General features: G+C 42.1%; 1 protein-coding gene across 1 annotated transcript in view; it reads left to right on the top strand.

The window, feature by feature from the left end:
• The first annotated feature begins 329 nt into the window (after positions 1-329).
• The window catches only part of AQR (aquarius intron-binding spliceosomal factor), a 59840-nt gene continuing 45120 nt past the window's right edge, over positions 330-15049 (top strand). The window contains exons 1-12 of the mRNA XM_072115425.1: positions 330-533; positions 5592-5648; positions 6525-6565; positions 7809-7844; positions 8512-8632; positions 9211-9354; positions 10437-10505; positions 10613-10713; positions 11961-12037; positions 12216-12280; positions 12518-12634; positions 13117-13230. Coding sequence (XP_071971526.1) covers positions 444-533; positions 5592-5648; positions 6525-6565; positions 7809-7844; positions 8512-8632; positions 9211-9354; positions 10437-10505; positions 10613-10713; positions 11961-12037; positions 12216-12280; positions 12518-12634; positions 13117-13230 — 1032 coding nt within the window. The 5' untranslated portion in view covers positions 330-443. The remainder of the gene's footprint in view (positions 534-5591; positions 5649-6524; positions 6566-7808; positions 7845-8511; positions 8633-9210; positions 9355-10436; positions 10506-10612; positions 10714-11960; positions 12038-12215; positions 12281-12517; positions 12635-13116; positions 13231-15049) is intronic.

Here is a 15049-nt window from a genome sequence, read left to right as displayed (position 1 = left end):
GTGAAAAATTCTGCAGTGGAAAATAAGACCTCCATATTTCACCATAATCTATAAATAACACCAAACATTAGTACAGATGGATACTGTCATTTTTATAGTGGATTCAGGGGTTTATTTTAGAAACAAAAACTTATAAAACTTAAGTAGCTTTAATAAATCTCCTCAGACTTTATGAAGCCCAGTGATTCTGTTTTATGACAATTCTGTTATTATGTGTAGAATAAAGCAGCTCCTTGGGCCCGTGTAGTCAGCGCTAGACTTGGACTTCAACAACATGGCCGCGCCCGCCGACATCCGCCGCTCTAGGGGAATCACATTTTGTCGCTCGCCGGTGACGTCACATCGCGGCGACCACCATCACACACGCTCACCTCTTCCGGTGTGGATGAAGTGGGAACGTTCAATTCTGTAACACACGAGGTTCGGGTTTCTGAGCAGTTACCATGGAAACCCGAACAGCAACGCCGCAGCCCCCCGGCCGGAAAATGGCGACCCCCACAGTGACCCAGATGAACGCGGAGTTTGTCACCCAGGTGATTATTTTGCTGTATAATTCTCCTGGGCTGGAGTATTATTTATAAACCTGCTCGGGCCTCATTATTCTTCCATATTAGAAGCCTGGATGGAATCTGCAATCATAACATTCTTCTTAACTGGTTTGGTGTCCTCAGGACCCTGATAGGAGTGAAATCTCTGACAGGTCCGGGAGCAATAAGTTACTGCTTAAAGGAAACCTACCATTTCAGATCGTCGGTGTAAGCTGTAAACACCGAGCACCAGCTCAGGGTGAGCTGGTGCCGGTGCTTAGTTTCGTTAGTGTTATAAACCGCGGTATCGCGGTTTTAACACTTTTTAAACTTTATAGCAGAAGCCGCTACGGCGCTGCGCGCGACCGTGCGCGCGCAACGCCTGCGGCATTTCCTATGTAGGCGCGCGCGCGATCGTGTGCACGCAGCGCCGAAGTAGTTTCTGCTATAAAGTTTAAAAAGTGTTAAAACAGCGATACCGCGGTTTATAACACTAACGAAACTAAGCACCGGCGCCGGCTCACCCTGAGCTGGTGCTCGGTGATTACAGCTTACACCGACGATTTGAAATGGTAGGTTTCCTTTAAAGGGAAGGACCACAAATGAGAAAGTGTACCAGGGTTAGTACGGTAGTCTAATAGGATCACTCATATTGTACTTTCCTTGGTGAATGTTCTCCTTCTGTCAGTATGAGCTGCAGGTAACATGTACCATATGTCCCCTCTGTGAGCACCTCTCCTCTGACACGGGTGCATGACCCTCCAACCATTGGAGACAAGGACATGGAGTGATGTTCTTCTGCTCGCACATACAGAAGGAAAAACTTTACCAGGGTAAACTCCATATGGGTGGCAGTGATTACACTAGACTGCGGACAGCACGTTGCTTAGTGGTGAGCACTACAGCCTTGCAGCACTGGGGCCATGGTTCAAGTCACAGGGTCAAATTCTGCAACGTGTTTGGGTGAGTTTCCACCAGGTCCTCCGGCTTCTCCCACACTCCAAAACATACTGGTAAGTTTATTAGATTGAGAGCCCCAAGGGGACAGGGACTGATTGGGCAAGCTCTGTGTAGCGCTGCGGAATCTGTGTGTGCTATATAAAATGAAGAATTATTATTACTGAGGACCGACAGATGGTAGTGGTTACACTAGACTGAGGACTGACTGGTGAGAGGGATTACATCAGACTGAGGACTGACTGGTGAGAGGGATTACATCAGACTGAGGACTGACTGGTGAGAGGGATTACATCAGACTGAGGACTGACTGGTGAGAGGGATTACATCAGACTGAGGACTGACTGGTGAGAGGGATTACATCAGACTGAGGACTGACTGGTGAGAGGGATTACATCAGACTGAGGACTGACTGGTGAGAGGGATTACATCAGACTGAGGACTGACTGGTGAGAGGGATTACATCAGACTGAGGACTGACTGGTGAGAGGGATTACATCAGACTGAGGACTGACTGGTGAGAGGGATTACATCAGACTGAGGACTGACTGGTGAGAGGGATTACATCAGACTGGGGACTGACTGGTGAGAGGGATTACATCAGACTGAGGACTGACTGGTGAGAGGGATTACATCAGACTGAGGACTGACTGGTGAGAGGGATTACATCAGACTGAGGACTGACTGGTGAGAGGGATTACATCAGACTGAGGACTGACTGGTGAGAGGGATTACATCAGACTGAGGACTGACTGGTGAGAGGGATTACATCAGACTGAGGACTGACTGGTGAGAGGGATTACATCAGACTGAGGACTGACTGGTGAGAGGGATTACATCAGACTGAGGACTGACTGGTGAGAGGGATTACATCAGACTGAGGACTGACTGACTGGTGAGAGGGATTACATCAGACTGAGGACTGACTGGTGAGAGGGATTACATCAGACTGAGGACTGACTGGTGAGAGGGATTACATCAGACTGAGGACTGACTGGTGAGAGGGATTACATCAGACTGAGGACTGACTGGTGAGAGGGATTACATCAGACTGAGGACTGACTGGTGAGAGGGATTACATCAGACTGAGGACTGACTGGTGAGAGGGATTACATCAGACTGAGGACTGACTGGTGAGAGGGATTACATCAGACTGAGGACTGACTGGTGAGAGGGATTACATCAGACTGAGGACTGACTGGTGAGAGGGATTACATCAGACTGAGGACTGACTGGTGAGAGGGATTACATCAGACTGAGGACTGACTGGTGAGAGGGATTACATCAGACTGAGGACTGACTGGTGAGAGGGATTACATCAGACTGAGGACTGACTGGTGAGAGGGATTACATCAGACTGAGGACTGACTGGTGAGAGGGATTACATCAGACTGAGGACTGACTGGTGAGAGGGATTACATCAGACTGAGGACTGACTGGTGAGAGGGATTACATCAGACTGAGGACTGACTGGTGAGAGGGATTACATCAGACTGAGGACTGACTGGTGAGAGGGATTACATCAGACTGAGGACTGACTGGTGAGAGGGATTACATCAGACTGAGGACTGACTGGTGAGAGGGATTACATCAGACTGAGGACTGACTGGTGGCGGTGATTACACTAGACTGAGGACCGACTGGTGGCGGTGATTACACTAGACTGAGGACCGACTGGTGGCGGTGATTACACTAGACTGAGGACCGACTGCTGGCGGTGATTACACTAGACTGAGGACCGACTGGTGGCGGTGATTACACTAGACTGAGGACTGACTGGTGACGGTGATTACACTAGACTGAGGACCGACTGCTGGCGGGGATTACACTAGACTGAGGACCGACTGGTGGCGGGGATTACACTAGACTGAGGACCGACTGGTGGCGGGGATTACACTAGACTTATGGCAGCATTGTGGCTTTGTGGTTAGCATTACAGCCTTGCAGCGCTGGGCACCTGGGTTCAAGTCGCTAGGTCAAAATCTGCATGTATCTGTATGTTCTCTCCGTGTTTGTGTGGTTTTTCCTCCTGGTCCTCTGATTTCCTCTCACACTCCAGATTATACTGGTAGGTTGATTAGATTGCGAGCCCCATGGGGACAGGAACTGATTTGGCAAACTCTGTGCAGCGCTGTGTAATCTGTGTGCGCTGTATAAATAAAGAATCATTATTATCATTACTGAGGACTCGTTTCGGTGATTACACTAGACTGAGGACCGACTGGTGGCGGTGATTACACTAGACTGAGGACCGACTGGTGGCGGGGATTACACTAGACTGAGGACCGACTGGTGGCGGGGATTACACTAGACTTATGGCAGCATTGTGGCTTTGTGGTTAGCATTACAGCCTTGCAGCGCTGGGCACCTGGGTTCAAGTCGCTAGGTCAAAATCTGCATGTATCTGTATGTTCTCTCCGTGTTTGTGTGGTTTTTCCTCCTGGTCCTCTGATTTCCTCTCACACTCCAGATTATACTGGTAGGTTGATTAGATTGTGAGCCCCATGGGGACAGGAACTGATTTGGCAAACTCTGTGCAGCGCTGCGTAATCTGTGTGCGCTGTATAAATAAAGAATCATTATTATCATTACTGAGGACTCGTTTCGGTGATTAGAATAGACTGAGGACTGACTGGTAGTCGAGCCCAAGTTGTCATTTCTCTACTCATTGCAACATAAGTTTTGGTGAGTTGTACTTTGCAGTGTCAGAACACAGATGGACATGAATCGGTCCATAAAAAATGGTTGCCAAATATTAGCTTTAACCCCTTAACGCTCTGCGCCGTAGCTCTACGGCGCAGAGGTATAAGGGATGTATGAAGAGCGCTCACGGGCTATTAACCATGTCATTGCCGCCGGCATCTTTATTGCAATCGCCGCGCCCCTGAACGGTTGCCATGGTAGCCTCGGGTCTTTTGACACGAGGCTACATGGCTTCTGCAGTTTCGTTACAATGAGCCAGTGGCTTATTGTAATGAATGTGCTGCAAAAATGCCATATATTGCAATACAGAAGAATTGCAGTATATGGTAGGAGCGATCTGACCATCTAGGGTTACTGTACCCTAGATGGTCTAAAAAATAGTGAAAAAAAAGTTGAAAAAATTAATAAAATATTAAAAGTTCAAATCACCCCCCTTTCCCTAGAACGGATATAAAACATAATAAACAGTAAAAATCACAAACATATTAGGTATCGCCGCGTCCCAAAATGCCCAATCTATCAAAATATAAAAACGGTTACGGCCGGCGGTGACCTCCGAGACGGGAAATGGCGCCCAAATGTCCGATATGCGATTTTTACACCTTTTTACATTACATAAAAAATGATCAAAATGTCGCACAGACCTCAGAATGGTAGCAATGAAAACGTCGCCTCATTTCGCAAAAAATAACACCTCACACAGCTCCGTGCGCCAAAGTATGAAAAAGTTATTAGCGTCAGAAGATGGGAAAAATTTTTTTTCTTTTTTGTACACATTCGTTTAATTTTTGAAAATGTATTAAAACACAATAAAACCTATATAAATTTGGTATCACCGCGATCGCACCGAACCAAAGAATAAAGTAGGCGTGTTATTTTGAGTGCAGAGTCAAAGTCGAAAAAACTGAGCCCACAAGAACGTGCGGGTTTTTTTTTCAATTTTTCCACATTTGGAATTTTTTTTCAGCTTCGCAGTACACGGCATGTTAAAATAAATAACATTACGGGAAAGTAAAATTTGTTACGCACAAAATAAGCCCTCACACAGGTCTATACACGTAAAAATAAAAAAAGTTATGGATTTTGGAAGTTGGAGAGCGAGAAATGAGCCGAAAAACCCTCCGTCCTTAAGGGGTTAAAGGACATCTACCACCAAGATTAAAGACTGTATGTAAATTATTCTGAATGGGTCCAAGCTCTATTAACACCTGTGGAGCCTGGAGCCCCTCAGATTCATTTGCATACAGTCCGTAATCCTGCTGGTAGATGCCCTTTAAAGAACATTTTTAAAAATTATAATCGATATGTGAACATTGGTAGGTTTATAGAAACTTTAAAGAGATTTTGGAACGAGTTTACTTAGAGCAGACAGAGTAATAATATATGTATTTCTTGTTCCTACAGTTGGCCAAATCCTACTGGGCGCCACATTCCAAGAAGAAGCTTCCCTTTGATTATAAGGTAAAGTTATCTGTACTTATCTGTATCAGGACATGACTGGCCATCGGAGCTAGAACCTGGTTTGGGGCCCTAAATAAAAGCATCTTATGTTGTTGGGGGTCTAAAGCAACTTCTTGGGAATCTCAGTCCTGGTCCTTCACTCTGTTTATAAACTTGATGAGGTATAACTTGTACACATCACTTCACACAAGCAATAAAACATGGAGTATTCAGTGTAATGTTCATGTGAGCAGAGTTCCGGCAGATGAGTTGGCGACAAATTTCTTTGAGCAAAGTTTCACGTGATCACCAAAAACCTGTGATTGGTGAACACCCCAGTGGTTATACCCTCGCTGATCAGACACTTGTAGATATACGTGATGTGAGATTGGAAAATCTTTATTAGAGTTTAATTGTTACTGAAGGGATAGCCCATAACAATAAGATCAATGGGGGTGTGACCCCCATCAATTACAAGAACAGGTGCCCGGACCTCTCAGTGGACGGAGAGTGACGCAGATGGTTTGTTGTCCTTTCGATAAGTGACTCTGGATACAAGATTACTATATTTATAATATGTGTATATATTTTTTACTATTTATTATAGCATCTGCATGAGTATTTTTTTGGAAAAGATGAAGTCACTGAGCAGACAGACTATTCCTGTCTTATGACTCCAATGTGAACATGGATTGGGTTGTATTTTGAATCATCACGTTTGTTAGGCCCCTACATGTATTGCCATATACAGTATATAATATATATATATATATATATAATATATATATACCATGTACTTAATGTCCCTGCAGCTGCATTGACAGAAATATGAAAGTGTATGAGTGTGAATTTTACTTTTTTTTTCCCGCTTTCACATCTTTTCCTTTAATTCCATAGGTTATTGAAGATGTATATATCAAAGAAATGCTCAAGTCTCGGTAAGTCAAATTTTTCTGTTTCATTAGTTTAAAGTCTCCCTAGCTGTAAGGGAACCTGTCACCAGAGACCCTTTGTTTGAATTCTCATGTCCATGTAGATACTAAACATCATATTCCCCAATATGTTTTTTTTTAATAAAATTTCTGCCATTTACTGTTGAAAAGATAAATTGGATGAAAGTTTTACCGGGTTCCTTGGCTGCATGTTTCCTGGGTCGTGTTTTGAGCAAGAATCAGAGTCCAGAAAACGATTGTCACACTGCATTTAAAAAACAAAACCCTTTTTCCTCCCTTTCACACCTTGCACCCCCCCTTCTCCTCCTCCTCCTCCTCTCTCTGTACTCACATGGTCAGCACAGCGCAGATAGGGTTCAGACAGCGGACCGTCTTCACTGTTTTTAGCACATGTACCGTAGTGAGTCGTTTACACAGCTCAATGCCTAGCAGCAAGGGGTTGTGGCGCATGTGCAGATAGCAGTGAAGGCTTCCTGGCTGTCTCCACTGTCTTTCTGTGTATCGTGTGCAAGAAAAGGTGCTGACCATGCAAGAGTTTTTCGTGCTGTGGTCAGTGAGTACAGAAAGAAAGGGTTTTTTCTTTAAATGCAGTCTGTGTTTTCTGGAGAGGGGTGGGAACCTGCTCCTTGCTCGAGACATACCCTGGGGACACAGGAAACCTGCTGGCAGGGAGCCAGGTAAACCTTTGATCTAAGTTATCTTCCTAACAATAAATGGCAGAAATGTTATAAAAACAGTTTGGGGATATGATGTTTAGTGTCTGTGGGAACAAGGGGATTTCAAAAAAAGGGTCTCTGGTGACAGGTTCCCTTTAAGAGAAACAATGGCTGAACCTGACAATTTCATGGTAACGACCCTATTGTTCTTCTTTGCTGTCTTGCATTTAAACAATATAAGTTAGTGGTCGCATGCATTCCGAAAGAAGCGCATCTGTGATCAGTAGTAGTAAAGTGAATAATAATTTCTCTGAAACCCTAATACCAAAGTTATATGGTGTCTATGAGTTGTCAGCCTGGTTTTCATTGCTACGTTCTTGTTACGTGAACTCAAGAGCTTTCCTAGCCTGCAGCCGTCAGCTCTATTCCTGAGTTATGGACCCACAGGTACACAGCATATGTTATACCAAAGAAAGTCATAGGAGGAGCGGAGCAGAATGTATATCTTCTGTGCTTGATGTCTGTGCTTACAATGTGAGTAATTCTTGGCTCTTCTACATTTCTTACTACAGATTTGCTATAAGGAAGATAATGCTTCTGGAGTTCAGGTGAGAACCAATATGACTGCAACATGAATGCAACCTACATTATAGAAGAATTCCCACTACAGTATTTAGTCTCTCACATTATGTAAATTCAAGTATTTACATCATCAGTATTTACATTTCTCGATAGTACAGTGTTTTACCTGGGGAAAAAAAAAATCTATTTCTGACCATTATGTGACTTGATTCTGCACTTTGCATAGGGTGATGTCACACGTTAGCGTTTTTAGTCAGTTTTTAAGCATGCGTTTTTACCCGTTTTTCCCAATTATCTTAAGATAATTGGAGAAACTGACAAAAACGGATGCTTTTTCAAAACCGCATGCATTTTTTAACGTACTGAAAACGCATGCTTAAAACCGGACTAAAAATGCTAGCGTGTGACATCACCCTCAGCCTCTCATTCTAATTTTCCCTTGATTGGTCAGTTGAGACTTTTTTGAGCCGCTTTTACTCACCTGTCCATTCTGCTTGCACGATGGTATTTAACAGAGATTTCCGAATGATCAGCAGGGAATGAGGGGGAATGAATAGGGCCATAAGGCAGATATAAATAAGATACAAAGTTTGTTGTTTTATTTTGTACTATTGAAACGTTTGTGAGCAGTTAAAGCAGTTTTAGCTTTTGTATAGATGGAATCCTAAAGTGTTTTTTTTGTGTTTTAAACAGTCAGTACTTGGAAAACTATCTGTGGTTAAATTATGCCCCTGAAGTATCCAGCAAAGCGTACCTTATGTCCATCTGCTGTATGGTTAATGAGAAATTCCGTGAGAATGTTCCCGCCTGGGAGGTAAGAATTCTAAAGTTTTCCAAAAAATAAATGAGTTTTCTAGGACTCCTGAAAATCCCCATGGGGGCTCCAAGTTTCAGTAGCAGGTATAGGCAGGGTCACAGGAACTTCTTATTTATTTTGAATCCGATTATCCCCACTATTATCTGCTTGAAGGGGACACAACACTCCACAACCAGATATGGCTCTGTACATTTCAATACCAACCCGCCAATCCCCTAGTTTCCGCCACTGACTCTTTTTGGTTCGCCTACAGCCTGTGATCGCGCCATCTGTGAGATTTTGACTCTTATATCTGAACTTGTGTCAATATTTCCAGCGCTGGTAGTGGACACAGGAAATATTGGCATGGGATGGGCAGGGGATTGAGAAGGTGAGGTGAGTAATAACCAGGTTTTTTTTCTTCTTGTTCTGCAAGTAAATGATCTAAAATATGCCTAGAAATCAATACCAAGTCATTGTTAAAACTTTTCATTTTCTTAGTAAATTGCGTTTTATAACATGTGGTGCTTATACAGTATGGTGGTTGTAACTATTCTTTTGCTTTGTCTAACAAATATGTTATCTATAATTTTCAGACCTTCAAAAAGAAACCAGAACATTTCCCCCATTTCTTTAAGTGCATCAGAGAGGCGTCTGTGGCTGAAGAATCGGGGAATGACTTTTCGCTGCATGAACGCACCATTTTGCTTTTGTTCTTGGATCACTGCTTCAACAGTCTGGTAATGTGTACAGTCACATTGTACTCAAGACGGCATCCACCTTAGTAGTGTCTTACTATGTCTTTAAAGGGGGGCTCCACTTATAAAGTATTGATGACTTATTAGGCCAGGTCATCAATATTTTTACTTGACAGTAGCCATAATCACTTACTGCAACCCTGCTTTTAAACATAAAGCTGCTGCTTTACATTTATATGTTCTATTAGTACATATGGTCAAGTGTAGGGCGCCTGAGGACCCGCTTTAAGAAGAGGTGTATGGAGAGGACTCACAGACTGAGCCATACACATTGGGTGGCAGCTGTATTATACAGCAGACACTTGCTGCTATCGGCCGTGATCCATGCTGGAAGCAGTCATGGCAGTTCTCCTTTTAGGTGCCCATTCAAACCTAAGAACGTCACCTAATCAGCACCACCATATTGGCAGGCGATTATTCGTGTTTCAGTATATTGTGGTCAGACCCCCTAGGGTTCATGTACTGTACTGCTTTATTCAAACATGGACACAGGATTACTCTTCTTTTGATTAATATGGGTCCTTTTGGACAGATCCCCAGTCATTTGACATTTATTACTAGTTTCTTGGAATAACCTATTTAAAATGAATGTTGTGCTTTTTGGTTGTTTCATTACATAATGTATTGGCATAATGCTCAGTAATTTCCTAGATATTGCACATTATTCGGGTTTGGCTAATCTGGAGTCACGTTCAGACTGCAGCATCGGCAGAGCCCTGGCAGCTTCCATGACATGTAGTGGATTGTATTGGTTTATTCCTTTCCTCCATTATTTCTCCATGAAGTTTATTAATAATTGTACAACTGGAGGTTACCTTTAGGGTGTATGTCCCTACACAGTCACACGTTATGATCAGAGGTTTCATTTCTAAAATGTATACCTCATACTTTTTGCCACTGTATAGGCATAAAGGATGAATCTACAGTAACACCAAATATGATCACCGCATCTGAAATGTAAAATTCTACTATAGACCATGTACCATGCAGTCCAATTTTTGACATATCCATTCTAATATTGTTAAATACTTCCTAATCTGATGGGGTATTTTTTGTTGTTGCAGGAAGTTGATTTAATCCGTGGACAGATCCAGCAGCTGATATCCCTACCTATGTGGATCTGCCTTCAGCCTGTAAGTGTTAGGTCCAGTCCTGTACACTACGTTTTAGATTCTTATATTCTGCATGGACGATATCTCTAATAATGTCCTGGTGTGCTAACAACTTCTTACATCTGTAGGCTCGGCTGGAGAAGGAATTGAAAAAAACCCCAAAGTTGAAAAAGTTCTGGAACCTTATTAAGAAAACAGATGAAAAAATGGACCAAAAGTCACGAGAACAGTGCGTGTCTAATTCAGTATGACTGGGAAATAACTAAATCATGATGTTCTTGTTTGGGATTGCTATATACTTTTTCACTTATGCTAGTTTAGTGTTAATGTTCGTAGAACATAGAAGATTATGGCTTATTTTTCCACTTGTGTTCCCCTGAGGCACCGAGCAACATTGGGTATAGCTGATGCCACTAAAAATAGTTGGGTGGCTTCTTTCATTCCTTGTGCAACACCAAGGGGTTGTTCTAAGTTTAGAAGTTATAACTTATCCACAGGATAGGGGATAACAAGGTGATCTGTGAGGGTGCAATCACACGTCGCGCTTAACGCATGCGTTTAAAAACGCATTGGAATAGCTGAAGAGTGAACTGCTTAATTAAACAGCTGTTAACACGTGTGTTCACAAAATGCAACTGTTAATGCATTGTTAATGAATGCGTTAACATCGCGGTTAACACATGTGTTTGTTAACGCAATGAAAACGCATGGGTCCAAATGCTAGGATGCAAGTGATCCACAGAATAGGGATCCCATTCTTACTAATGGGTGGAGTGCCATGTTTAGCTTATCTAATGCTGCTCCATTCTATTCTATGGGAGTGCTGGAGTTAGCTGAGTGCTGTGCTGCAGTAGTTAGTGAATGGAGTAGCAAGGTGCATGCTTGTCATGCCGCTCCATCATTTAGTGAGCAATCTAGAGGATGTAGTTCCCACTCTTGTGATAAGTGGGGCTCCCAGCAGTCAGATCCTCACCGATCAGCCATGTTATCCCTGCCCTGTGCATAGTGGATAACTTCTAAACTTGGGACAGCTCTTTTTAACTTACACTTTAGTGTCTGTTCACCAGCATCTCCCTCTTTACTATCTCAGATGGCATCTGCGATATAATTTACTAGGTAGATCAAGATGACCACAAGCTAGTTGGATACTTTTTTTTTTTTTTAGCCATAGCGTGGGAGATCCACTCTTTCTATGCGCCTCAGGATACACAAGTTTGCTCCCCAATTGTCTTTCTGTTCATAATCTTTTACATGTAGAAATCAAGTGGTGGACTTGCTCTTTGTTCCCACCCTCTGGGATTACTTTGGGAGGTTCTATGATATTGTGTGTCTCATTGACCTGGAGATAACTGGACGTTTTCCTCATTCTCTTTTGATATTCTGTTTCTCACAATCTTCTGTGTCTCCCAATGAAAAGCTGTTCTTGTTTTAGTCATGTGTTACTCACTGTGCCCTGTTTTGCCATTAACATTGCAGAGCCACCCAGGAAAGGAAATTTTTATGGCACCTTATACAGAGGTTCCTGTCTGTGCTTCAGTCAATCCCACCAACAGGTACGTGTCTACATCTGTCTTTCTGAATGATGCAGCCTCTTCACTCCCTCTATGAATTTGCCAATCATTATATCCAGAAATTACGTGTACAACATTTTATTATTATTTTGTTACAGTATTTTATTTATGTTGTTTAAGGCTGAGATATGATAAGATCTGATTTCTGCTCTATCTTCAGGTCCCGTCTCCATGGAGAAAGTACATTACTGTGAGCGCTTCATAGAACTCATGATTGACCTTGAGGTACAGTGCCATCATTTTTTTTAATAATTGGGATCTATACCATGTTGTGTATCATAGATGATCTTGTAAACTTTTTTTTTTTTCTTTACCCTTGTCATTATGGTAGAATTACATTTTATTTTCAAAGGGTTTTCCAAAAACCCTGGTGCAAATCTACGCTACACTGCAATTTCCGCTGCAGTGTTAATGTATGTTCTAACTTTTCAGTAGTGACTTATTTGAATTTTCATCCCATAGGCTTTACTTCCCACACGTCGCTGGTTTAATACAGTGCTGGATGACTCCCACCTTGTTGTCCACTGCTACTTATCCAGTCTCTGCGTCAGAGAGCAAGAAGGACACTTGTTTTCTCAGGTACCCTGTGCTTTGTACGAAATATAGATTGATATGTCCACATAGATACAGTAGATGACTACCTCTGAGTCTGATCTATCGATGGATGGATACAAGTGAAATAGATATATAGATACACGCAGTCCCCTACTTAAGAACACCCGACTAACAGACGACCCCTAGTTACAAACGGACCTCTGGATATTGGTAATTTACTGTACTTTAGTCCTAGGCTACAATAATCAGCTGTAACAGTTATCACATGAGTCTGTAATGAAGCTTTATTGTTACTCCTGGTTCTGATGACAACCCAACATTTTTAAAATCCAATTGTCACAGAGACCAGAATTTGGCTGGATCTAAAATTATAAAATATATAGTTCCGACTTACATACAAATCCAACTTAAAAACAAACCTACAGAACCTATCTTGTACGTAACCCGGAGACTGCCTGTATATAGATTTGTAAACTTGTTTTAATTCTAACCTTTTCCTTTTCTAGCTCCTGGACATGTTGAAGTTTTACACTGGCTTTGAAATCAATGACCAGACCGGAAACGCTCTCACCGAGAATGAGATGACTACCATCCATTATGATCGGATCACCTCACTTCAGGTAGGGTTTTTTTTTTAAACTGTTTATTGGTGGTACAGTGATTGACTGGCCTACTACTGTGGCAGCAGTTTGTTTTTGTTTATGATTTTATATATTGGAATTATTGACACGTCAGCTTTTATTTATACTTGAGTAAAAGTTAAGTTTTACTGATTCACTTTGCTTATCACTATATTATCTAGTGGTGAGGTACTGGGCCTTCACAGGGAGTTAGGCAACTTGGTGTCCCTGCGAAAAAATTTTTTTTTTTTTTTGAGCCCTCTTGTGCATTATCTGTTTATTGGTAACAAAAGCATTGTACATGTTACAATTTCCAAAGGAACAGAAATATAGTCATGTGATCCAGTACATTTAAAATTAGATTCCTATAAAGCGATATGGCTGGTTACTTTCATAGTCGACTTCTCAAAAGCTGTTGTACATTTATAGTTACGTGACAGTGTTTCGAGATGTCATACAATTGTTTTGTCAGTAGCTCTGAAAACATTCTAAAGAGAACATAACACAACTTTTTAACCTGGTAACTTTTGGTTCTGCGGTGTATTCTATAGGTTTTTATTTCTATTAGGGGCTTAGTGCCACTGGTTCCTTTACTGCATCTCAGTGTCTGGAATTTGTATCATTGTGTTGTGTCGTGTCCCAATAGAGGTTCGCCTTATGGGGCACATTTACTTACCCGGTCCCGCGGAGTTCACGAAAGTGCATTGTCCGACGATAATGCACTCTGACACGGTTCACTAAGATCGTGCACCCCATATCCTGCATGTTTCGCTTCCCCGCTCAGGTCCGCCGGAGTTCACCTTCTTCTTCCAGGTCTATGTAAGTGCTTGATTTTGCGACACAATTTGAAAGTTAAATCCTGCACTTAGTCCGAATCAGTCAGATCATCCGACGGCACGCCCCCTAACACAATCCCCAGTTGAATACCTGTCACGGAGGCATAAATCCCGAAAACGTTGGAAAAAACTACGAAAGTGCGGCCACGGACCCTCCGTAAATAAGCCCTATGTGTTTGATTGCAAGTTAACTACGTTCGTTCTGAATCTGTTTTGGAGAGTGTCATTCTTGCTTGTTTTTGTTTTTTTTTAGTTGAGTTATATTAGGTTTGTTATAATTAAATGATTTGTCTGGAAGCATGGGCATTGCCCTTTTGATGTAAACTTTTGATGAACTTATATAAAAAGAAGTGGCTTGAGGAAGAGGTTGTCAAAGAGCTTTACATCACTGCTACCAGAATCCTCCTCTTTTCTCTCTGTTCTTAACGCTTCTGCATTAAGCTGTTCAGATCCTTTTGCAAAATTTTTTCTTGGTTGAATCAAAATGTCAGACTCCTATCGTGTGTCACCTTGATAACACATCACAGAACTATGAGTAATAATTTTGGGAGCAGCCTTCCATTTCAACCATCAGGGCATCTTTGCTAAAGGAAATAAATTAGGAAGTAATTAATAATTATTGGACCAGTCATGTTTATTGTGCTTCACGACAGCCCTTTAATATTAGATTTGTGGAGGTTGTCAGATCCCCCATCAAAGACGTAAAGGATTTGTCTGCCACCTTGAAGGGGTTGTCCACTGTCAGCAAATAATGATATTTATGCAATGAAAAGTTTTACAATTTACCAATATACTTTCTGTATCAATTCCTCACGGTTTCCTAAATCTCTGCTTGTTGTCTTTACATTGGAAGCTTTTAGGTTTACTTCCAGTGGATAGAAATCTGTCCATGGTCTAGTTATATCCCTGGTCATGTGATGTCACACGGGTGCACGGCTCATTATATCCCTGGTCATGTGATGTCACACAGGTGCACGTCTCAT

The sequence above is a fragment of the Engystomops pustulosus genome, chromosome 7, assembly GCF_040894005.1.
Source record: "Engystomops pustulosus chromosome 7, aEngPut4.maternal, whole genome shotgun sequence".
Taxonomy (NCBI): domain Eukaryota; kingdom Metazoa; phylum Chordata; class Amphibia; order Anura; family Leptodactylidae; genus Engystomops; species Engystomops pustulosus.
Note: the sequence above shows the minus strand (reverse complement) of the source record. Positions and strands in the feature narration are given on the sequence as shown.